This window comes from Gopherus flavomarginatus, chromosome 3 (genome assembly GCF_025201925.1).
Source record: "Gopherus flavomarginatus isolate rGopFla2 chromosome 3, rGopFla2.mat.asm, whole genome shotgun sequence".
Lineage (NCBI taxonomy): Eukaryota > Metazoa > Chordata > Testudines > Testudinidae > Gopherus > Gopherus flavomarginatus.
This window is the reverse complement of record NC_066619.1, coordinates 227,991,515-228,015,145: the sequence shown is the minus strand read 5'-3', so window position 1 is coordinate 228,015,145 and position 23,631 is coordinate 227,991,515. Positions and strand designations below refer to the sequence as shown.

Here is a 23,631-nt window from a genome sequence, read left to right as displayed (position 1 = left end):
AAAGTGCCTAGTCCTATTTTCAACAGAGATGTAGACACTTAAAGTTTAAGTTTCACTGAGCTTTGTGTCCTAAATCAAGTAAGTATTTTTGGAAATTTTACCCAGAAGCTTTTGAGGGTGTTGACAAAAATGAACAGCAGCGTATTTGCCTCTGCTGTACGCAAGCAGCAAAAAATGAATCAGAGCCCTGAGGAAAGGATAGTTTTCAGTTTGGAAACTAGTTGGGATTAATTTTCAAGCAGCAGTAGTTTTGAGTCTTGTAAATGTTTTTCCTCTGATTGTGAATTACTGACATTATCAGCGGTTATTGGAATTGTAGCATTATGGAGTCAGACTGCAATGGAGGTAATAGGATGACAATCATTGTCTGAATATCATCAAGTGTCATTTAGCCATTTACTGTTTAGATCACCCGGCTCTAAGAAATTCCCCCTTTCTTTGTATATAAATTGTATAGGAATAATTTTCATTGCAAATTAAAATAAAACTTGGTCATGAGGAAGAAAACGGGTTTGGTCTGACAATGAGGCTAAGGAAATAAATAAAGGCGAGTATTTACAGAACAGTAAATCATAAGGTTATTTCTTTCCACTCAGCTACCGGTACCTTTCGCTGTGAGTCATGTACAGTGAATTTCTGTAGGTTTAACAAGCTAATAACCTATTTTTTAAATTATATGCATCTCTTTTTGTTTCAAATTAGTTGTTACAATTGCTACAGTCCCTTGAAAATTCTTTTCCAGTTGAATTTCTATTTGGGAATAGCCAAGCACTTCATTTCATGAAGCCCACTCAGCATACTCAAAATCCCCCTATCGAATTTCATTTTTTGAGCCGTGTTATATTGGGTGATTTGAATTGGTTCAAAAGACATGCATGCTGCTGCTGAGAAGAGAACTGTAAAGAATGCTTAGCCTTTTTGCTAGTGGCCACAGAGCACGCCTACTGTTTCCTTCTGAGCAGACACTAGTAGCCATCATGACTGCTGATCTACGGAATGGAAATCAGACAGTTGCATTTACAGTTCAGTTTTTACTCTCGTACTAAGACATTGCCAAAAGAGTATGGCCTGGAGGAAAGATTACAGTTTGGGTCCTGGAAGAGGAAGAAGATGAAGAAGAAAAAGGGGTAGGAAAAGAGGCGGGGAGGGGGAGACAACCATATAAAAAAATCTAGTGAGAAGTCTGGAGTAATAATTCCAGACTTTTAACCCTGGTAAATAAAACATTGTCTGCCTTTTTATTTGTCCAGAGTAACAGGAAAGAACAAAATCACATTGTTTGTAACAGCTAAAAATGTCAAGAATACCAATTTTATGTTTACACAGTTTGCGACAGTCTTGGATAGCTTCCTCCTTCCTTCAGTCTTCTAGTAACTGTTCATCTAGTGAACCTTAGTGATGAGAATCAGGGCTGTCTTGTGGTCAAACAGCTCTCAAGAAGACAAGAAATTGGGGCTCCCTTTTAATGCATACACAGTTCCAGCTGCTGAAAGTTGAATGTCCCAGATTTGAATGCTCTGGTAGGAAGAAATTTCTAGAATCCATATTTGTGTGTGTTTTTTTTAAAGTTGGTCCTCTTAGTATCCTAGGGAGTGCAGAGAAAATTAATCAGTACAACTGATTGAGCCTGAAATGGGGAAGACAAGAGAGTGTGAGAAATGCAAAGAGAAGAAATTTAATTAGTAGCAATAATAATTCTAACTTGGATGATGGCCAACTGCTGCTGAGAGAGACAAATTCTGGAAAAGTCTTTAATTTGAGAGAGTTTCAATGATGAAAGGAATGATGCCTGGTTTTTGTTTTTGTTTTTTTTTAACATTTCCACTTATCTATATTTTCTTCTGTTTGCTTACCATTCTTCATCTGGAGTGGGCCTCCCAGATGTTGTCAATCAATCAGAAAACACTGCTTCTTAAAGTTAGGTAGTAGCTGCCAGGCCATTGTTTTTCTTTCTCTCTATCCCCCTCTTCGTTCGCATTCTCTCTTTGTGTCTTCTGTTCTTCCAAACCCTGTTGTCATTCTCTGTCTTAAACATCACTTCTCTCCTTCCCTTTCCCTTTCCATTTGTTTCCTCTTCTGCCCTCAAGTCACTTTCCCCAGAACAGTTGAACCAGCAATAAAATAACTTTGCAAATCTCTGCCACTGAGAGAGGAGGAGGAACACTCGAATCTGGGGGTGTCCTGCAGTTCAGGTAGTGCCAGACACAGTTCACTGGTGTCAGTGCTAAGCAAAGCTGCAGCTGTGGGAGTGGCAAAGTGACAGGTGTTTCATGGATACTATCATACCCTACTTTATAGCACACTAGCCAATTGCTCAGGTCTCTTACTGTGAGAATGGCCTTCCATGGGAGCAGGAGACATTTGTGAAGATCCTCACTCACACACTTTTATTTTTATTGTCCAAATGAATAGTCCATGGTAACCTGTTCCTTCATGTTTTCTTTCTACAGAAAGAGATTCATTTTTAAGACATTTTGCATGCTGGATTTCCTATCATTTTAGGTCCATTGAGAAACTTCTTTCTAGGAGGGTGGGGTAAGAGGAAGATGTAAAGGTCTACAAAACAATGTACTACTTCTGCCAATAAAAATACCACCAACAAAGAAAACTTGAGCAGCTCCTATGATAGTTCCTAAGTTTTTGAGAACATGTCTTATGTTGCATTAACAGAATCAGAAATTTCATTTAGACATTATCTTGATAGGCTTAACGTTTTCAGAATTAATCTTAAAATAATGAGGAAAAGCATATAGGTGTGGCATTTTTTTCACAGAGAAATGATGTGAGATTTTTCTACTGTATTTCGTGTTTCCGCATCCCCATTTGTCATCTTGTATTCTGCTAAACTACAGACCAGACTTCCTGCTGTGAAGTTAGACAGGGGACAGTTGGACTCCCTTGAAAAATGTTCAGATTGTGCAAACAGAATAGTCTGCTATATAGAGAGAAATTTATTTTATATCTTGATTTGCACAACAATACAAAAGATCAAGAAACTCTCTAAATCAAAGTTGTTTAGGAGCTAAATTAATGGGTGTCCTTTAACTATTTTGATAATCTGTATCAGTGGTTTTCAGCCTGTGGTCCATGCATCCTTGAGGGTCTGCAGATTATGTCTAAGATTTCCAAAAGGGTCCGCACCTCCATTCAAAATGTGTTAGGGGTCCATAAATGAAAAAAAGATTGAAAACGATTGACCTATGGGATGGCCCCATTATTCTAGGAATTAGGGACAGCGCTGAGATGTGCAGTGATAAAATTAGATTTAAACTGGTCAAAACATGGAAGAAAAAACATGCATTTAAAATGTATGACTTTTATTTTATCAAAAATTCTAAATTTAATTTTTTTTACTATTCTACATGAGATTCTAAAAATCAGCATGGTGCCAGGTCCTGAACCATATGTACTGTAGACAGAGAATTCAAATAATTAGAGAGAGAGAGAACGTCTCTCTTTTTTTTGCTAACTCACACACATGTTTGCAAGACTATATCCTACACATAGACTATGGACTGGGGGCACAGGAAAGAAGTATGCTACACTTCCCATATATATTTTTTGCCTGCTGGATAAGAAATGGAATTAATGTCAGTCAAGAAGACAGTCATCAAACTTTGGAGGGAGAGAGGATTAAAAATAATCTCTATTTTACAGTTTTATACAGTGCTTATGTTGAAGTGCTCATTAACCTAGTACTTACACCTAAAAGCCATAGATCTAGTATCATTAACGTAATACTAAAATTGGTATTAGTCAAGTTAGCATGTATACATTATTAAAGATGCTATTTTACTCCCTAAAGAAGTTGTTAATTCTTTAAAAACCCCTCTTGTATTTCATAGGTCTTCTGTCTTTTGGAGTAAAAGAATCTGCATGGGTGAATAAGATCTTCACTGCTGTTAACATCTTGGTTCTCCTCTTCGTTATGATTTCTGGCTTTGTGAAAGGAGATGCTGACAACTGGAAAATAAGTGAAGAATCTCTCATAAATCTCACAACACAAACAGGGTAATTGTTTTTTTTTTCTTTTCATCTGTCAATTTTCTTCCATTTTTCTTGGTCCTACTTTAAGCAGCTTCTGATGATAGCTCCTGCTGTACATGCATCTCTGGTATCCTATGCATTGAAGCAACAGGTTTAGATTTACTGTTTTGCTGGGAAATGTAGACTTGTGTCCTGAAACAGAATTAAATTTTATACTAATTACTTTTTTGCCTTTTAGTAATCTCAGCCTTAGCCATCTGGGAAGCTATTGGTGTATATTTTTAAAGATAGCTATTTAACTGCAGTGATTAACAAGAAGATATTGGACCTGATCCTGTACCATTAAAGTCAATGGGTGTTTTGCCATTAGTTCCAATGGGAGCAGGACCAGAGTTTATAATGTTTATTTGATGATCCATTTTTTTTCTGTTGTTAATGAGTATCTAGTGATAGACGATCTTTATCTCAAACGTCATACAAAGATAGTTTGTACTGAGAGCTTTGTAAAAGGATCCTTATCCTGAGAATACTCTGCATTTCTTCTACTGCAAATTAAAAATGCCTTTTTTTCTGTTGTATTTCAATTTTCTATAGAAATTATTCTTCCTATAAGAACGTGACAAGCATATTTGGGGCTGGTGGTTTTATGCCATATGGTTTTACAGGAACATTGGCTGGTGCTGCAACATGTTTTTATGCCTTTGTGGGATTTGATTGCATTGCAACAACTGGTAAGATGAGGTTTCTCTCTCTCTCTCTCTCTCTGTGTGTGTGTGTGTGTGTGTGTGTGTGTATATATATATATATATTTGAAGTAAAAAGTTGGTGGTCAAACTGTGTAACTATGTATATCCTACTCTTCTTCCCTCTCTGCCTCTGTATCTGTCTATCTCTGCTCTTAAACTCTGTCACCATGTCTAGAAAGAGACTGAGATCATGCCTGAATGTGGCTTTCTCATTCCACAGAAAAACAAAATTACGGTGTGAATAAAATTCTCTTTGCCTGCAGTTAGCTACGATGGCAGTGGCAGAGTGTGGAAACTGATCAGCACAAGTTCTTTCTGCTAAGCCGATATGGCAGGCATCTTGCCTTTATTTATTTATTTATGTATTTGTTTGTTTGTTTATTTTAAACTAGCTTCATCGTAGCTTTAAAAAAAACAAACTCAGAGGCTGCATATTCCTTAGAGCTTCTTTTAGACTAATGTGAAATTAATACTTATGAAGCTCAACACAGTAAAAGATCAACAATTTACTTATCCTCGGTATGGTGCAGGCAGTTCGCAGAGAACATAAGAACGGGCATACCGGGTCAGACCAATGGTCCATCTAGCCCAGTATTCTGTCTTCCAACAGTGGCCAATACCAGGTGTCCCAGAGGGAATGAACAGAACAGGTAATCATCGAGTGGTCCATCCCCTGTCACTTATTCCCAGCTTCTAGCAAACAGAGGCTAGGGACATTTCAGAGCAACTTTCCAAGACTAATTGTATTGATAAGTAGAAAATTCTAGATTTTGGCCTCTCTAAAGTAAAATATTTATTTTATTTATATATATGACATTATATATGAATTATCTATATATATAGATAAAATTCCGTATATAATGTCATTTTGCTTAACTTAATTTTTTGTGCTATCGCTGACTACAAAGTCCTGGGTTACATACTGTATCATTGATTTTACTCTATATGGAATATTCAAGCTATTATTCTTAATATTTAGACTGTAGAACTTACCTTTTTCTGTGTGTTGATGCACATTGAAGTAAAAAATGCAGAAGTTTTCCTAGATGAGTAAGAATGTTTGTTTGTTTTTCCTCCATAGGGGAAGAAGTCAGGAATCCTCAGAAAGCTATACCTATTGGAATTGTGACTTCCCTGCTTGTCTGTTTTATGGCCTATTTTGGTGTTTCAGCAGCTTTGACTCTTATGATGCCATACTACCTTCTAGATGAGAAAAGTCCTCTTCCTGTAGCATTTGAATATGTTGGATGGGGTCCTGCAAAGTATATTGTAGCAGTGGGATCCCTCTGTGCTTTGTCCACAAGGTAAAGAAGAAAAAACTACTAATTTTATTGGAAAATAAGATAATTGAAAAATACAATATATTTCAATGTATGGTCACACTTTTTATATTGAGGGTACATGTTCTTAAGGGTTAACATTTAATAAATATTATAAGCATGTTACAGACATGAGTAGTATGTGATCAGTATAAACTATCTGGAGGAGCTGTGATTGTAAGTCATAATTATAAACAACCTATTGGACTCTATAACAATTGATGAAAACATCCATCAATAAATAACTATTGGTAAACTATAAATGTAATCTTAATATAAAGTGTGACCAAATATATTATTTTAGTTAGAAGAGTTGACTAGATTGTGAGATATATTAATATGTATAGTACATGCATCTTCCTATATATTATAGCCCACATGTAATGTGGTATAAGAACCTATTTAGAATAGAATAGTCTTCATACTTACATTTAGGAACAGCCATAATATTCTCCTTTTCTGCTAACTGAGCTCATGTACATTACTAGAGTGGTTTGAAAAGAAGCAGGCTTGCCTATTTAAGGAGTACTGTTGATGTCATTGAGATAGTCCGTGAGTAGTCATGTATAGAAGATAAACATACTGATTGTGGAAAATAATTGAGTGAAAAAATCTGAGGTGGGAGATTATAAAAAAGGAAAGAGCTCTAAATGACAAGCTAAAAGAATCTTAGGCCTGTGTATGTAGACTAAGTTTGTGTTTGTACAGTTAGTTTTGGGACTATAATTTTCTATAGTGATGCCTGAAGTGGATTCTAGCAGTTTTATGATTTTTATGTTATTTGTCTCCCATAAAATATAAAAGCAAATGTTTAAATAGAAACTCGAGCAAAGAAAATAGCAACGGAGAAGAAAACTTTACATAGAAAGTAAAACCATTGGTTACCACATTTTAACTATTGATCTCCTAATTTTTCTTCCGAAGTATTTTAAAGTTTTTAACACCCGAGTTTATTCTGAGAGGGGTAATATCTCACTCTAAATCTTTTACTTAAAAGAAACCCTTTTACTTATAATTCCTTTATTTGGCGGTGTAGTAGGCTGATATGTTGGGAATATTGCTTTGATCCGAACACTTACCTATTCCTGGGCCATGTCATATGAGATTAAAATGTTTACAGTATTTATAGATTTCCATTATTTACCAGAATGCAGTCTGAAAATGAGAAGAAGCATAATTAACTTCTACAAAGCCAGTACATTAAAAATATGTGGAGATTTTGGTGATACCAGTATGGAAATATTACTTATTCTTCAAGTTCAGATTTCTTGGCCCTGATTCAGGAAAGCATCTTTATTGGGCAAGGGCACTTAAGCACATGCTAACTTTAAGTAGATACTTCAGTGCTTTCCTGAATCAGCACCAAAACCAGGTAAAGTGTGAATGATTGGTAGTGCTGCACGTGCATTTAATTTTAATGCTATGTTTCACAAGCAGTGCTAAAGTGACTTAGCTTCTGTGGAAAATAAAAGCTGCACACCCACTGAATATATGTAGGTGATGTATTCAGTTCTCTGTAGCAAGAAAGGCATACTGGCTATATAGTAAAACCTCGGTTTCAGCTGGCTAAGAAGTTATATGGCTGTTGCAGAGGCTATACTGTGTGGATTTTTTATTTGTTTTGGTGGGGGTTGTTAGTATGATTATTTTGATGTGAAGGGAAGAAACCCAATAAATTTTAAATGTTTTAAATACAGGAAGAGCTTTGAGTCATCTGTAATTCAAAATGCTTTTCAAATTCTGAAAATATCAACTGTTTAAAATAAATAGTTTACTTTCAGTCCCTAAATAAAACCAAGAATAATAAGATAGCTTGGCTATGGGTGCTTTAACTGAAAGAAATAATAGGGTTAAGTGTAAACTGTTTGGTGTTTACTTCAAGTTACTATTGATTAACATTGTCATAAGGAGCTGCAGAATGTGTTACTGCTTGTGTGATTCACTGTTGCTAACTGACAGAATCTTTCAAGGAACAATAATGCTTAATTGCATAGCTAGTGTTACCAGGGCCATCCTCCTGGTCCACTAGTATCCCAAGATCTACAGTGATGGCAAAAGTTGTTTCACTCTTTTACTACTGTTTCCAGTGAAGCAATTGCATTACTACAGAATTGTGAACAAAACTTCTAGTGGTTTTCAGAAACAAAATAAATCTATTGGTGTCCAAACTGTAGTATCTTTGGTCTATAATATTTTTACCATCATACATTTTGTTTTCAGTGAAACATGCCATTAATTAGCATTGTTTCTCTTTTCTATGATATAACCTTGCACGAATTGTGTTTTGCCATGTTGCATGTGTTTGCTTTTTACTCAGTCTTCTTGGATCCATTTTCCCAATGCCACGTGTAATCTATGCTATGGCGGAAGATGGGTTGCTTTTCAAATGTCTAGCTCAAATCAATTCCAAAACGAAGACTCCAGTTATTGCTACTTTGTCATCGGGTGCAGTAGCAGGTGAGACTGAGAGTTGATTATTTTAAGGAAAGGTGCACTGCTTCACACATCGCATATGTGGAAATTCACTACTGTCAGGCAAGTTTTGGTTTGCTTTTGACTGAAGGAATAAAATATGATTGTCTCAAGGTAAAATAACCTTTTTCCTACCACAGAGTGTATTTTTTTGTGTTAACCTCAAGTGCTTTGGAAGCACGGGTTCAAAAGAACAAAACAACATGAAAATAAGCTTTTCCTATCTTCCCGTTTTAGTTGACTTTACCAGTAGAACACAGTGCTTTTAATAATGTGTATTTGAACTTTAAATTTTTCTGTTCTAGTCTTCTCGGCTCTATGTTCCCTCTGCCCCGAATTCTGTTTGCCATGGCACGAGATGGTTTACTGTTTAGGTTTCTTGCCAAAGTGAGTAAGAGGCAGACACCAGTTGCTGCCACCATGACAGCAGGGGTCATCTCTGGTAAGCTCTGAAAACATAGGTTTCTTCAAACTGGGATTTGAACCTTGTATGCACGTGCATGGATTATAAGAAAGGCCTGCTTGTTAACGTCTCATGCATGTAAGTTTGGAATAAAATTGCTGACTAATTGAAGGGCATAAGAATTCCAAATCATGGCAATCGTGGTGGTGGTGGTGATGTCTTTGATGTCAATGAACTTGCAACTTTTTGTGTGTTCTAAGTTTGGCTTCTCTTGCATTACAAACAAAACAGTTATTTACTTTGGGGCATCTGGAATAAAACTGTCTTTATAACTCAGCCATTGGACTATGCTCTGTTGTGAGGTTTGAGTATAGGAAACTTTAGTTCAAGATTAATGTATTGTTTAGAAATACTAGGGGGAATGTGTTTCTGTTTTGAATAATCTTCAGTAAGGCAACTACAAAATGGTTTTAAAAAAGAGGAAATTTTACACATTCTTCATCCATAAAGGGCACTAATCCATTTTTGGTACAGATATTTTGCAAGGATCATTACATATGTGTGTACGTACACACATACAGAATGCATCAAAGCAATATTTCCAGGAGCTGTGCAAATTCTTATACTTCGAAGTGGAGATTTATTTATTTCTTTTTAACTCTTTCATTGTTGTCAAGATGCATATCTCTTGTATTGCTTAATGTACCTGGAATACAAATTATAGCCTACTGATTTCAATGTAATGTCAGCTTTGCATGGAAAAGTGAGGGTAGGCTGCCTCAAGATGACAAAGACCAAGAGATTCAGACAAGACTAAAACATGTATTTATTATTTATCATACTGTCACATCTACAAGCCATAGTCATGGTCAGGACCCTTTTGTTCGAAGAGCTTTACAAACATATAGGAAGCCATGGTCATGCCCCAAATAGTTCAGAATCTAAAAAATTGCCTTAATTCATCTTTTTTTTGTATTTCAAAGTACAAATCTATAATGTGGAATTACTCTTTATAAAGAGACACTTAATATAATTTTCCAGATTGCTTTCATGTTGCACCAGATCCCTTTTCTGTAATACTTTGGGAAAATGTGGAAATCTGGTATCAAAAGTGATTTTTCATTTTAGTAGAATAATGCACCGATGCAGAAAAAAAGAAGGAAAAATGTTTTCCCCAGTTGGGTAAACTGATGAATGCAAATATTCAGTCTTTGTAGCAGCAACACGACAGTAGTAATTCAAAGCCAGTTTTGGGGGTGTAATTATGTGGGTGGGTGGCTTATCCTAACAGAACAAAACTTTTTGAAACAGCAGGCAAATTTTTTTCTTTAAGAAAATGTGTATCTAGTAACTTGTAGGTTTAAATTATGTTATGCTGTTTTGCTGGATCTGTTAAAAATGAATGCAGCATGAAAGTAATCTGGCATTCCTACTAAATCTTAGCATGGATAGTCTCACAGTTTTAAACAGTGTTAAGAAGATTAGATTTTGACCTTTTACTATGTATCGAGTCAAAACTACAGCTGAGGCCAAGCATGATTACAGGTATTTGCTCTTTTTCCCATATAATAATTAAGATAGTGAAATTCTGCGGACAGTAAAATGGTTTGCTTACAGTCCAATCATATTTTATCAAAGGCAGCAGGCTAGATGTAATGTATAAATATCAATGTGGCTAACCTTCAAAAGCAGATTCTTGGCCGTAAAGTCACGCATCTTGTTGATCACAAATATTACTGTAATTAAAAAGAATACAAAGTAAAAAGCTGTAATATTTTAAATATAATAATCATATGCTATAATTAGCTAAAGTATGATAAAATTAACTTGTAATGTACAGGAACCCTTTAAGACTGGAAGGATTAAAATTAAATCAAATTCCTTTATTTTGCACATTCTGATGGTCCTCAGCTTTGCCTGTCAGTACTGGTCTCCGAGCACCCTAGGGAGTGAAATATATGAGAAATCTTCTTACCGAATGCTTCATAGTTTTTGTACAAACCTCTCTGTTCATAAGACTAGTGAATGTAGGATGCTTCATGATCATTAAGGAAATTGTATTCCTTGGTTAGTTATTAGTCCAGCAGATTAACTGGTAATTTTGCAGTCTTATTTTTGGGAATTAATCTTTTCTGTTTTTCTTCATGATCAAAAAGGTGTGTGTGTGTGTGTGTGTGTGTGTGTGTGTGTGTGTGTAATATATATAAAATCAAGAAGGTAGGGATGGGTATATGCTTTTTATAGATCTATCTATCTGTACACACACATGCACGCACACATATGTAATATAAAAATAATGCATGTATTAGCATATACACACACAATTTATTTTTTGTGACTATGAAGAGAAGTAAAGATCAGTGACAGTCACTTTGGATTCATGCCAGGCTAGTCAATAAAACAGTGGATGCAATCTTTGCTTCTGTAAATATATAGAGGAAGGAGAAAAACCCTGCACATAGTATTCATCAGTCTTGAGAAGACTTATGACCACATTCTGAGAGAAGGCATCTGGTGTATGGGAATGAAACAGATGTCTGAGCCCACGTCCAGACTACCCCGCCATATCGGCGGGTTAAAATCGATTGCTCGGGGATCGATATATCGCGTCTAGTCTAGACGCGATATATCGATCCCCGAGCGCGCTTACATTGATTCCGGAACTCCATCAACCTGAACGGAGTTCTGGAATCGACACGGAGAGCCGCGGACATCGGTCCCGCGCCGTCTGGACGGGTGAGTAATTCGATCTTAGATATTCGACTTCAGCTACGTTATTCACGTAGCTGAAGTTACGTATCTAAGATCGATTTTCCTCCCCTAGTCTGGACGAGGCCTAAGACTATATCAGACTCCTCCAGGACATGTACAAGGGTGCTTTTATCACAGTCAGAAGGTCATCTGGAGAAACTGAACAGTTTCTAGTAAGAATTGGAGTACATCAAGGCTTGGCACTAAGCCCCTTTGTGTTCATGTTAGTGCTCAGTGCACTTAGAGAGAACATCCAGAGTGGCACCCTGGTGCTTGCTGTTTGCAGATTGTGAAGTGCTTGTAGAGGGAGCAAAGAGGAAGTGGAAGAAGATTTAGAGATTGAGGTGCATACTTGAAAGAAATGGCATGAAAATCGGCAGAAATAGAGTATATGGTCTGTTCATTCAGTGATAACTTGCAGGAAGACAACGGGTCTGTAAAGTCTGGAGGGCCAGCCACTACCAAAAGTACAAAAGTTCAAGTACCTAGGTTTGGTAGTACAGAATAATGGTGAACTCAGTGATGAAGTATAAGCAGAACAGGAAAAGAATGGAGAGAACTGAGCAGAAAGATCTGCAATAGGAGGAAGCCTATGAAATTCAAAAGTAAGGTATATAAGATGGTAATTAGGCCTGTACTTTTGTATAGCTCTGAATGTTGGACATTGAGGAAGAGACGTTGAAGGAAGGATTTTGAATATAAGGGAAATGAAAATATTAAGAGAGATGCTTGGAGTTATTAGGATGGACCATATTTGGAATGAATGAATTAGGGGAGGTTTAAAGGTGATATCAATTATAGAACAGCTGACAGAATGCAGGTGTAGATGGTTTGGGCATGTGAAAAGATAGTAGGAAGACTATATTAAAAACAGGGTGTTAAACTTAGAAGTGGAGGGTGGGAGGAGGATTAGAAAACCCAAAACTAGATGGATAGATGTTATACAGAAGGGTCTGGTTAGCTCTGACATTTCTGAGGATCTGCTTCAAGCAAACTGGAAAGGAGAAGGAGGACTCAAACAGTCAATCCCATCTAGAGGGGGCTAAGGCTAGAGGAAGAAACTCATTGGAAGTCACAGGGAAGTTGCCTTGCCAAAGAAGGCGTAAAATAGGTCACTTTTAAAACAATGCTGTTTATTAAGAAGTCATGCAATCACCTGCAAAATACTAAGATTTTATTCAGCCTGGTTTAACATTTAAATTCACTTACTCTTGTTTATAGGCTCCAATTCAGCAAAGCATTTAATGATGTGCTTAATGGGATTTAACCAGGTTCTCAAGTGGTTTGCTGAATTAGGGCCATAGTACACACAGATTACATGTACTGGTTATAGATTAAAGTCCTGATCCAGTCTGTCTTAGATCCACACACGTCAGTAGATTGGATCCCACTGTCAGCTTGTGGTTTCAGGCTCTGACCGTGCAAACCTCAGCCTGTAGAATTTGAGTAGGAGTTCTATGCACAGCACGCTTGCAGGATCTGCCTCTTTGATAATTATTCTCCAAAATTTTCTACAATACCTTAGTAAAACTAAAGTGTTATATTTTTAAGGGAGAAATGTTTTCACATAGGGTTATGTTACATATCAGTTTCCATAGTTGAAAATGATGACATTTTTACATGACAGCAGTGAAGGGCTTCCTAAAATGTATTTTTCATTATGTTCCTTCCTAACTGTATTGTGTTTACCCCTTTGTCTTAAACTTAAGAACCATTCCTACTATGCAACTAAATATATGTCTAAAATAACCATCTTAAAAATCACACAGCAGGTATATAGAGAATTATGGCTGCAAGGTTTTCATTAGTGTTTCCTAGATGTTCTCTGGGTGTCTTATGTTGGAAAACAAAAAAGTAGACCAAAATTTGTGAACTTGGTTTCCTAAAGTTAGTAGGCACCTAAATCCCTTTTTAGGTATACAAATAAACGTGACTTTCAGGATGTGTTGAACAACCACAGTGAGAGCTATGGGTGCTCAGGGTCACTGAAAAGAGACCAATTATATTTCAATGCCTACATATAGAGTTAGGTGTCTGACTCCAGGCAACTAAGTTTAAAAATGTGGGTCTTTACTTCGAAAATTCATTTTTATGCATTACCATGGTTTCATTTGTATTACTATTAGTAAGTCAACTAAATAAAAATTCCATACATAGCCTCTTGAGCTGCCTTAAAAAATCTTAACTCTCAATATGTAACTTTCATACAAACTCTGTATTTCTCTCTCTCTCTCTTTTTTTTTTTTTTTTTAGCTATAATGGCATTTCTTTTTGACCTAAAGGCTCTGGTGGATATGATGTCTATTGGTACACTTCTTGCTTACTCGCTTGTAGCAGCCTGTGTTCTCATCCTCAGGTGAGCCCCATCTTTACCCCCGTTTGTTTTTCTGTATTTTATTTTGTCCTATGCAGAATACATTTAAAATACAATTATGTTTGTTTAACTTTTATTCTATGTACATACATATTGTAAAATTAGGTTCACTCTTCTAAAATGTTGATCCGTGTGTGGTTTCTTAATTTAATGATTACCAGAAGTGGTGTCCCTTCAAAGTTGGATGTACACTAGGAATAGACACAGTGTAATGCCAGTGTGGGCATAGGTCAAATTCAAAACCTTATTTGAAATCTAGGAGGGTTTTCTTTTCTGAAAGATAACTTATATGGTCTTCAACTCCAAATGGTGTAGTAGGAACTCATGTCAAAGCTAGAAACGTATTTCTAATTTTACAATATCATTTATGTTTTATCTCCTACTGTATACAGCAAGCACAGTAAATTGTGGGAGCTATATGTGAATAGTGAAATACTGTAATAAATTTGCTTCATAAGCTAAATCCTGACCTTCTAGTGCGTTTTCATCTTGTGAATCAATAAGTTAGGAGACTGAAAACAGATGCTTGGGATTTGCCCAATCTTGAATCAGCAAGGTCTGGACAAACCTGAGGAACTGTCCCAGAATGAGGTGTCATTAGAGGAGGTTTGGGAACAAATTGATTAATTAAAGAGTAGTAAGTCACCAGGACCAGAAGGCATTCGCCCAAGAGTTCTGAAGGAACTCAAATATGAAATTGCAGAACTACTAATTGTAGTTTGTAACCTAGCATTTAAATCCGCTTTTGTACCAAATGACTGGAGGATAGCTAATGTGATGCCAGTTTTTAAAAAGGGCTCCAGAGATGATCAAAGCAATTACAGACTGATAAGCCTGACTTCGGTACCAGGCAAACTGGTTGAAACTATAGTAAAGAACAGAATTGTCAGATACATGGATGAACATAATTTGTTGGGAAGAGTCAACATGGTTTTTGTAAAGGGAAACCAGGTCTCGCTAATCTACTAGATTCTTTGAGGGGGTCAACAAGCATGTGGACAAGGGGGGATCCAGTGGATATAGTGTACTTAGGTTTTCAGAAGCCTTTGGCAAGGTCCCTCACCAAAGGCTCTTAAGCAAAGTAAGCTGTCATGAGATAAGAGGGAAGATCCTCTCATGGATAGGAAACAAAGGATAGGAATAAATTACCAGTTTTCAGAATGGAGAAAGGTAAATAGTGATGTCCCCCATGGGGTCTGTACTGGGACCAGTACTAGTCAACATATTAATGAATGATGTGGAAAATGGGGTAAACAGTGAGGTGGCAAAATTTGCAGATGAAACAAAACTACTCAAGATAGTTAAGCCCATAGCAGAATGTGAAGAGCTACAAAGGGATCTCACAAAACTGAGTGACTGGGCAACAAAATGGCAGATGAAATTCAGTGTTGGTAAATGCAGAGTAATGCACATTGGGAAATGTAATCCCAACTATACATATAAAATAATGGGGTCTAAATTAGTTGTTACCACTCGAGAGACATTTTGGAATCATTGTGGATAACTCTCTGAAAACATCCACTCAATGTGTAGTGGCAGTCAAAAAAGTGAACAGAATATTGGGAATAATTAAGAAAGGGATAGATAATAAGAGAGAAAATATCATATTACATCTATATAAATACATGTTACGCCCACATCTTGAATACTGCGTGCAGATGTGGTTGCCCCATCTCAAAAAAGATATATTGGAATTGGAAAAGGTTCAGAAAAGGGCAACAAAAATTATTAGGGGTATGGAATAGCTTCCACATGAGGAGCTAGTAAAAAGTCTGGGACTTTTCAGCTTGGAAAAGAGACGACTAAAGAGGGATATGATAGAGGTCTATAAAAATCATGACTGGTGTGGAGAAAGTAAATAAGGAAGTATTATTTACTCCTTCTCATAACACAAGAACTAGGGGTCACCAAATGAAATTAATAGGCAGCAGGTTTAAAACACAAAAGGAAGTATTTCTTCACACAACGCACAGTCAGTGTGTGGAACTCTTGCCAGAGGATGTTGTGAAGGCCAGGACTATAACAGGGTTCAAAAAAGAACTAGATAAATACATGGAGGATAGTCCATCAATGGCTAGTAGCCAGGATGGGCAGGGATGGACAGTGTCCATAGCCTCTGTTTGCCAGAAGCTGAGAATGGGCGACAGGGAATGGATCACTTAATGATTACCTGTTCTGTTCATTCCCTCTGGGACACCTGGCATTGGCCGCTGTTGGAAGACAGGATACTGGGCTAGATGGACCTTTGGTCTGACCAGTATGACCACTCTTATGTTCTCATGTGATCCGGTGGATACAGTGTACTTAGAGTTTCAGAAAGCCTTTGACAAGGTCAGAGAAATGTCTCAAGGCAAGGCATCCTTTTAAGCTATAGAATGGTGCTCCTTTTGTGATCTAATACAGTGGTTCTCCACAAGGGTATGCACACTCTTGGGTGTATGCAGGAAGTACATCAACTCATATAGATATTTGCCTAGTTTTACAACAGGCTACATAAAAAGCACTAGTGAAGTCAGTACAAATTAAAATTTCATACAGTGACTTTTTATACTGCTCTATATAATATACACTGAAATGCAAGTACAATAGTTATATTCCAGTTGATTTATTTTATAATTATATAGTAAAAATGAGAAAGGAAGCAATTTTTCAGTAATAATGTGGCTGTGACATTTTTGTATTTTTGTCTGATTATGTAAGCAAGCACTTCTTAAGTGAAGTGAAACTTGAGGGTACGCAAGACAATCAGACTCCTGAAAGGGGTACAGTAGTCTGGAAAGGTTGAGAGCCACTGATCTAATAGGTGACACTTATCTATAATTACAGCTAATCTAAAGGTATTTTTAATGTGGGTAACTGAATAATAATGATACATTGGTATTGCAGTGCATAAGAGGTTTTTTTTAATTGTGTGTATTGCTGGTAGTTGGGGCAATAAATGAAGGTTAAAACTAATTAAGTAGTCAGAGGAACTCAGACTGGTAATTTTGAAAAATGTAACAATAGTTCTGACAGTAGTAGCTTAAATTCATCTAATTTATCACTCACAGGAGAATATGCTCTTTCCCATAGTAAGGTTGCATGTATATAAAAGCGTTACATTCCTTCCAAAGTTGGTGTTAAATCTCAGCCTTATTCAATCAGTATGTTTCTAAGTGTTTTTCTTCTCTAAAGCGTCTTATGGTCATCTCAGTGAAAGTCTATTGAAAAGACCTACTGTATTTCAAGAAATCCTCTTCCATATCTTTCCTTCATCTCATGAAGGGCTTTTCTGTTGTGTTAAATATCAGAGGGGTAGCCGTGTTAGTCTGGATCTGTAAAAGCCGCAAAGAGTCCTGTGGCACCTTATAGACTAACAGACGTATTGGAGCATGAGCTTTCGTGGGTGAATCCCCACTTCATCGGGTGCATCTGACAAAGTGGGTATTCACCCACCAAAGCTCATGCTCCAATATGTCTGTTAGTCTATAAGGTGCCACAGGACTCTTTGCTGTATTGTGTTGTGTTTTTTCTATTTCGATTATAAGTATTTTTGCTGAAAAACAACTGCTTCCCACAGTATAGTTAAAAAATAAACAAAAAGCCTCTTCTAGTTTATTATTATCGCAGAAAATCTTAGGAGACATAGTGTTAGCTTTGTAAAAGTGGTGATCTGTAATTGTTAACTTTTTAAGAGACTATATTACCTTTAGTAGTATCCTCTATACCCGTGAGTCTCAATCGTTTCCATTCCACGACTCCTTCAGGATTACCGTCCCATTTAGCAAAATGGAAAGGAAAGGGTGATTATGACCCCACTCCTCTACAACACTTGTCTGCAATCCCCAGTTTGAGAGCTCCTACTGCATACAGTTCTTATGCGTTTCTCTTGTTCCATTCTAAACTGTGGAAGTCCAGATTATGGGAAACCAGGTTACTAGGGTGTAATCTTCCTTTATTATTTTATATATGATAGTGCCCAGTATGGCAGGTGGTGTTGGATGATAGGCCCCTTTGCAGAGAGTGTAGAGATTAAATAGACTACCTAGAAATAAAAGAAGATTGAAGGGATGCCACACAAATTTTGAAAGGGGAGACTTTATATTTTTTATTGTGGCTACTAGTGTAAAGTGGAATCATTGGAGATTGCTGTGGTATTTACAACCATCCTCCTTCAACCCCCACCACAAGCTTAACTTCTTTACTTGTTACAGTCTTGTATATAAATATCTATTTATTTGTGGATAGGTACCAACCCAATTTGACCTATGAGCAACCAAAATATTCTCCAGAGAAAGAGGCTCTGACGGGATCAGAAAGGGAATCTCAAATTAGCATGCTTCAGGGGCACCACTTCAGTCTTCAGACATTGATGAATCCATCCAGTTTGCCTACAGAGCAGTCTGCCACTACCGTTAGCTTTTTGGTGGGTCTATTAGGTAAGTCTACAGATACCCAAATAAGTACAATACATTCAAATCAAGTTTCATAAATAGTGGAATTTAATTAAGCAGAACAAAAGTTCAAATCCAATGGTAACATCTTAGAGTACCTTCTCACAAATGTCAAATATGAAGTATTCTGGTACGAAAACAGATTTTTATTGTTTGTTCCATAATCTTATTTATTTTCCTTCAGTCAAAAATAAGGCAGAATAAAGTGTTTTCTCGTCAAAACAGACTCTTTTCATTTTAACATCTGATAATGTCTCTATTGGTAAAGATCTGCTTTATCAGATTAAGTTGCATGTTTATTTAAACAATTTTGAGAGGTTTGACTTCCTTCCAATTCTTATTTTCTTTTTCACACAGCTTTTCTGGTGTGTGGGTTGAGTGTTCTGACCACATATGGGATTCATTTTATTGCTAATATGGAGCCTTGGAGCATTGGTCTTCTTGCTGTGTTGGTAGTACTCTTCATAGTCATAGTTCTCACCATGTGGAGGCAGCCTCAGAACCAGCAGAAAGTAGCCTTTATGGTGAGTAAGATAACACAAATAATGCAGAGTTTAAATTCGTTTTAATAAACGTGTGTGTGTGTGTGTGTGTGTGTGTGTGTGTGTGTGTGTGTGTGTTTTTCAGACAATGCCTCACCATTGCACTATTGTATCTCCATTGGTGATAGTGACAGTGCTAGTATAGACAGGTCATAGGCATTTTTACCACCACATTGTCTAGACTGTCTCAGATCAATTCTGGTATGATTTCACTGCAGACTGAATGAGGAGGCCTTGCATTGGGTGTGCCGTCCATATCCTGTTCACACCACTGATTGTTGGATATGGCTGGTAAATTGTCTAGTACAGAGGTCCACCAGCTATTCCCTACCACTTGGGGGGTGCTGGGGCAAGCAGCACAGAGGCTATTTTAGCCCTCAGGTTGGGATAGCAGTTGAAGAGTGGCTTCACTACTACAGAGCCTGTAACTTAGAGGGAAGAGTTCCTTACTTCCAGCCCTGGAGGAGCAGTTTAGCACAAAAACCCAGTTGCTTGGACTGTGTGCCATGATTCCTTGGAGCATGAATAAGTCTTTCACATACACTACAAGGATTTTTTTTTTTTAATGGGCAGTTAGGAAAGTGGAGATGAGCTGAATGATGGGATGAGGTATGGGAAGCTATTTGGTAGGGTGATTGGGAAGGACAGGGATATAAATTGTGTGTGCTTTTTTACTGAGGCATGTTATCCTTTTTAATTATTTATAAAGTGTGCTGAGAGCTGTGGGTAAAGGCTGTTGAATATAAATTTTAATCAATAAAATAAGTATTGTTTCAGGCTTCCCACCTAGATTAGTTCAGGAATTCAGCACTGCACTGCTGTATGTTCAGTGCAAATTGACAAGGTTTTCTCTGCAGCTGTAGGGACCAAAACTTTTTTTTTTTAAATGAAAGCGTAAATTTTGCAGAAACTAGTGATTAAACCTTACACTAAACAGGAAATGGAGCATGAGCTTTTGTGGGTGAATACCCACTTCATCGGATGCATGTGTAAACAGGAAATGTGTCTTACTCTCACTAGTGAGTGGGTCTGTCCGTCCCTTTATTTGTGTTACAAAACTGAAATGTGCCATTTTGTGTGCGGAAAGATTTGAAAAACATTACTATCTTATAAACTGTTTCCCCTTAGGTTCCATTCTTGCCATTTTTGCCATCCTTCAGTATCTTGGTGAATATTTACTTGATGGTACAGTTAAGTGGAGAGACTTGGATCAGATTTAGCTTCTGGATGGCTTTTGGTAGGTACTTTATAACAACTGTTTACATTAGGATTGATGGGTCCTCTCTTGTGGTTCTTTCTAGGAATCAGTTAATCATCTTCTTCTTTTAACCATTCAAATAAAAAGCTTTCTTTCAATAAATGTCAAATGATATCACTAGTCAAAACAAAAACATACCTCAGAAGATGTATGCATCTGCTGCTAAAACTGCACAAGCAGTTGTGAGGCAGCAGGAATCGTAAAAGCTACAGGACTAATTCCAGTTAGCTTATTGCTGTCTTCCAAATAGAGGTGATGTATATGTAGGCCTGGAAAACATTAACGTTGAGTCTGGTAAATCTTGTCTGCCTGCCTACTCTATTTCAGAGGCAGCACTTTCAACTCGCTTTATGATACAAAATCCAAACAGGGAATATTTAACACATTCTCAGGATTTGTTTTGGTAAATAAAGGTGACATGCTGTCCTGATTTTATAGTAACAGTCCCAATATTCAGGGCTTTGTCTTATATAAGTATCTATTACTCCCCACCCGTCCCAATTTTTCACATTTGCTATCTGGTCACCCTATGGTAAATATAAAATGAGAGCTGAAAGTGGTGGTTGTGTCAAAATGCTCCTGAAAGGTTAGCTGAGCATACGTCCAGACTATCCCGCCGTATCGGCGGGTTAAAATCGATTGCTCGGGGATCGATATATCGCGTCTAATCTAGATGAGATATATCTATCCCCGAGCGTGCTTATATCGATTCCGGAACTCCATCAACCCCAACGGAGTTCCGGAATCGACACGGAGAGCCGCGGACATCGATCCCGCGCCGTCTGGACGGGTGAGTAATTCGATCTTAGATATTCGACTTCAGCTACGTTATTCACGTAGCTGAAGTTGCGTATCTAAGATCGATTTTCCCCACCCTAGTCTGGACGAGCCCTGAGATTCAATCAGCGTAGTGGTAGATAACGAGAAATCTATGTAGGCTTTGTTCACACACACATACCAGTAGCACTGATTTTAACCAAATTTAGTTTAGAAACTGAGTTAGTTAAATCAGTGCAAATCATTTATATGGACAGTTTTTTTAAAATTGGTTTAAGAAAGTGCTTTATATTGATGTAGCTTAAGTTGGTTAAAGCAATTTAAGAGTATTCACATGAAGAGGTTGCACTGATTTAACTAGCTCAGTTCCTAAATCAATTTACTTAAGTTGGTACAGACTCTCTGTTTGTAAGCCAAACCAGAAAACATGGGGAGAAAAATATGTAAAATCAAGATCAATATTTTTCTAATAATTATAGTCAAAATTGTAGAGAGAGGAGTATTTTCAACTACTGTATCTATTTCCTACTACTCTATCATTCTCCTCTGAACTGCAGTACTTTAGAACTGTAGAAATATACATTAACTGCAAAATCAGTTTTGGTGCTCCAAACTTGTATTGCAGTTATGAATTACAGGCAGCACTCACCATTACCAGTGCAGATAAGAGCATACGCAAATGACTGGGAAATAGAAATGTTGCACTGGGGCCCAGCACTGCCAGTTGTCTTTAATGTAGAGAAGAGCTGCCTTAACAGGCACAAAGGCTGAAGACCTAGTAGTAATTTGCATACCAGAGACAGGGAACTGTTCAGGTTAATGGGTTTAGTTATCCAGGGGGTTGGGAATCACTTTTAATGCACTGTTTGCCTGAAAAAAAATTAAGTATTTTTTTTTGTTTTGGAAGGCTTCTTTATTTACTTTGCATATGGCATCAGACACAGTCTTGAAGGTCATCCTAGAGATGAGGAAGATGAAGATACTTGCTCAGAAAATAGTGGAATACAGGAAAAGAACCCTGTGGAAGAAGCAGATGAACATACAAACGAAAACGCTCAGTTTATTACACATGAAAGGACAAGTGAATGTTAATGTTGCAAACAACCTTAACGTGCATGTCTCTTAAGTAGTAGTAAACTCTGACTGAATGTAGTTGCTGAACGAAATTGTAAGAAGGTAGCTGCCAGCAGATTGACAGTAATTTGTTTGTGCATCTTGAAAGTGCCTACCACAAAGCGTGACTGACATGTTGAACTAGCTGCTAATACCTCTTGGATACTTCAGATCCAATCACATGAAGACATTCTTCAGTGAAAAATTGATATCCCAGATGAAAACATCAAGGAAAATGAGGGGAAGGACAGACTTCCAAGGGGATAACCGTACCTTTGCTATGCTAAAATTTGGGGGTGTTTTGATTGCACCATTATATACAATTAATTGGTGATGACAAAGTATAAAGAGTTTTAGGATTGCTTACAAAAGAGTGCCCTGAACATTTTACGTTTTATGAAGAAAGCAACTGCTTTTCATATGTTCTCGTTATCCCTGTTTGTTAAAATACTTTGTTATGGTCTGACAGGGTATAATGAATAACAAAGTGACGATACTCTTTGATCATTCAAATATTGAATTCCTTCTTATTTCTTTACAGGGAACTAATGAGAGATTAATTGGGAATAGGTCTAGAGCAGTGGTTTTCAACCCCTGGCACCTGCAGACTATGTCTAACTAAAGAAAATAACGTTTCAGATGCCAGAAAAGGCATTCTGTTTTTCTGATCAATCAAAAGTATGTGAATACGCCCATCTATAGGTCAAAGCCTGGAAGTGTTACTGTTACCATAGAAGCCCACAGTTTAGTGCCCTTTGTGCATCAAATACTGTACCAAGCACATGCAACATTTATAGTTGAATTCTGTTCAGTCAGTTTTCAGTGTAAAACTTCCAGGGTAGGGGTCTATGGACCACAGGTTGAATTTCCAAAGGGGTCCACACCTCAATTCAAAATTTTTAGAGGTCTTTAAATCAAAAAAGATTGAAAACCACTGGTCTAGAAAATAATCTGCAAAGCTTGTTTACAAATGGTAACAGCACAAATCAGACACTTTTAACAAAGTAGAGTATAGTATATTTATATCAAAGTAATAAGGAGATGTTCAGTTATTCTTACCAGTAAGCAAATATGCATAATTCAGACCATGAAGATGTTTATGAGAAATGATACACTGTAGGAACAGTATTCAAGAATATTATTTTGTTTCATATAAAGTAACATCTGAATTTTTTTCCTTCCAAAGTTACTCCAGCTGCTAAAAGAAAAATTCAAAAGCAGACTTAATCTTATTTGCCTGTAAATCAACTGGGACATAATGTGTGGGACATCATAGCACGAAATCATGGCTGTACTGAACTCAGTGGGAATTTCTGTAATTAGTACTTATGTATAGCTTTTAGAAATGCTTTCTTCTTCACAGCTAAATTCCCTCTTCCTCCTTGTCCATCATATGCATATTGTGAGCGGGGGCGGGGGGCGGTGTTCGGGTCTATTTCATACATTGCTTCTTGAC

The 23,631-nt window shown here is 37.1% G+C and overlaps 1 protein-coding gene across 4 annotated transcripts in view; it reads left to right on the top strand.

Moving 5' to 3' along the window:
* Window positions 1-23,244, top strand: part of SLC7A2 (solute carrier family 7 member 2) — a 99,929-nt gene extending 76,685 nt beyond the window's left edge. For 3 of the 4 annotated variants that reach the window (XM_050947656.1, XM_050947657.1, XM_050947655.1), the window contains exons 4-12: window positions 3,846-4,011; window positions 4,582-4,718; window positions 5,815-6,037; window positions 8,370-8,509; window positions 13,932-14,034; window positions 18,280-18,470; window positions 18,843-19,009; window positions 20,156-20,264; window positions 21,970-23,244. In XM_050947656.1, the coding sequence (XP_050803613.1) occupies window positions 3,846-4,011; window positions 4,582-4,718; window positions 5,815-6,037; window positions 8,370-8,509; window positions 13,932-14,034; window positions 18,280-18,470; window positions 18,843-19,009; window positions 20,156-20,264; window positions 21,970-22,154 (1,421 nt within the window). In that variant the 3' untranslated portion in view covers window positions 22,155-23,244. Of the gene's footprint in view, window positions 1-3,845; window positions 4,012-4,581; window positions 4,719-5,814; window positions 6,038-8,369; window positions 8,510-8,829; window positions 8,967-13,931; window positions 14,035-18,279; window positions 18,471-18,842; window positions 19,010-20,155; window positions 20,265-21,969 lie in introns of all 4 variants that reach the window. The other variant, XM_050947658.1, reaches the window with a different exon arrangement.
* The last annotated feature ends 387 nt before the right edge of the window (window positions 23,245-23,631 follow it).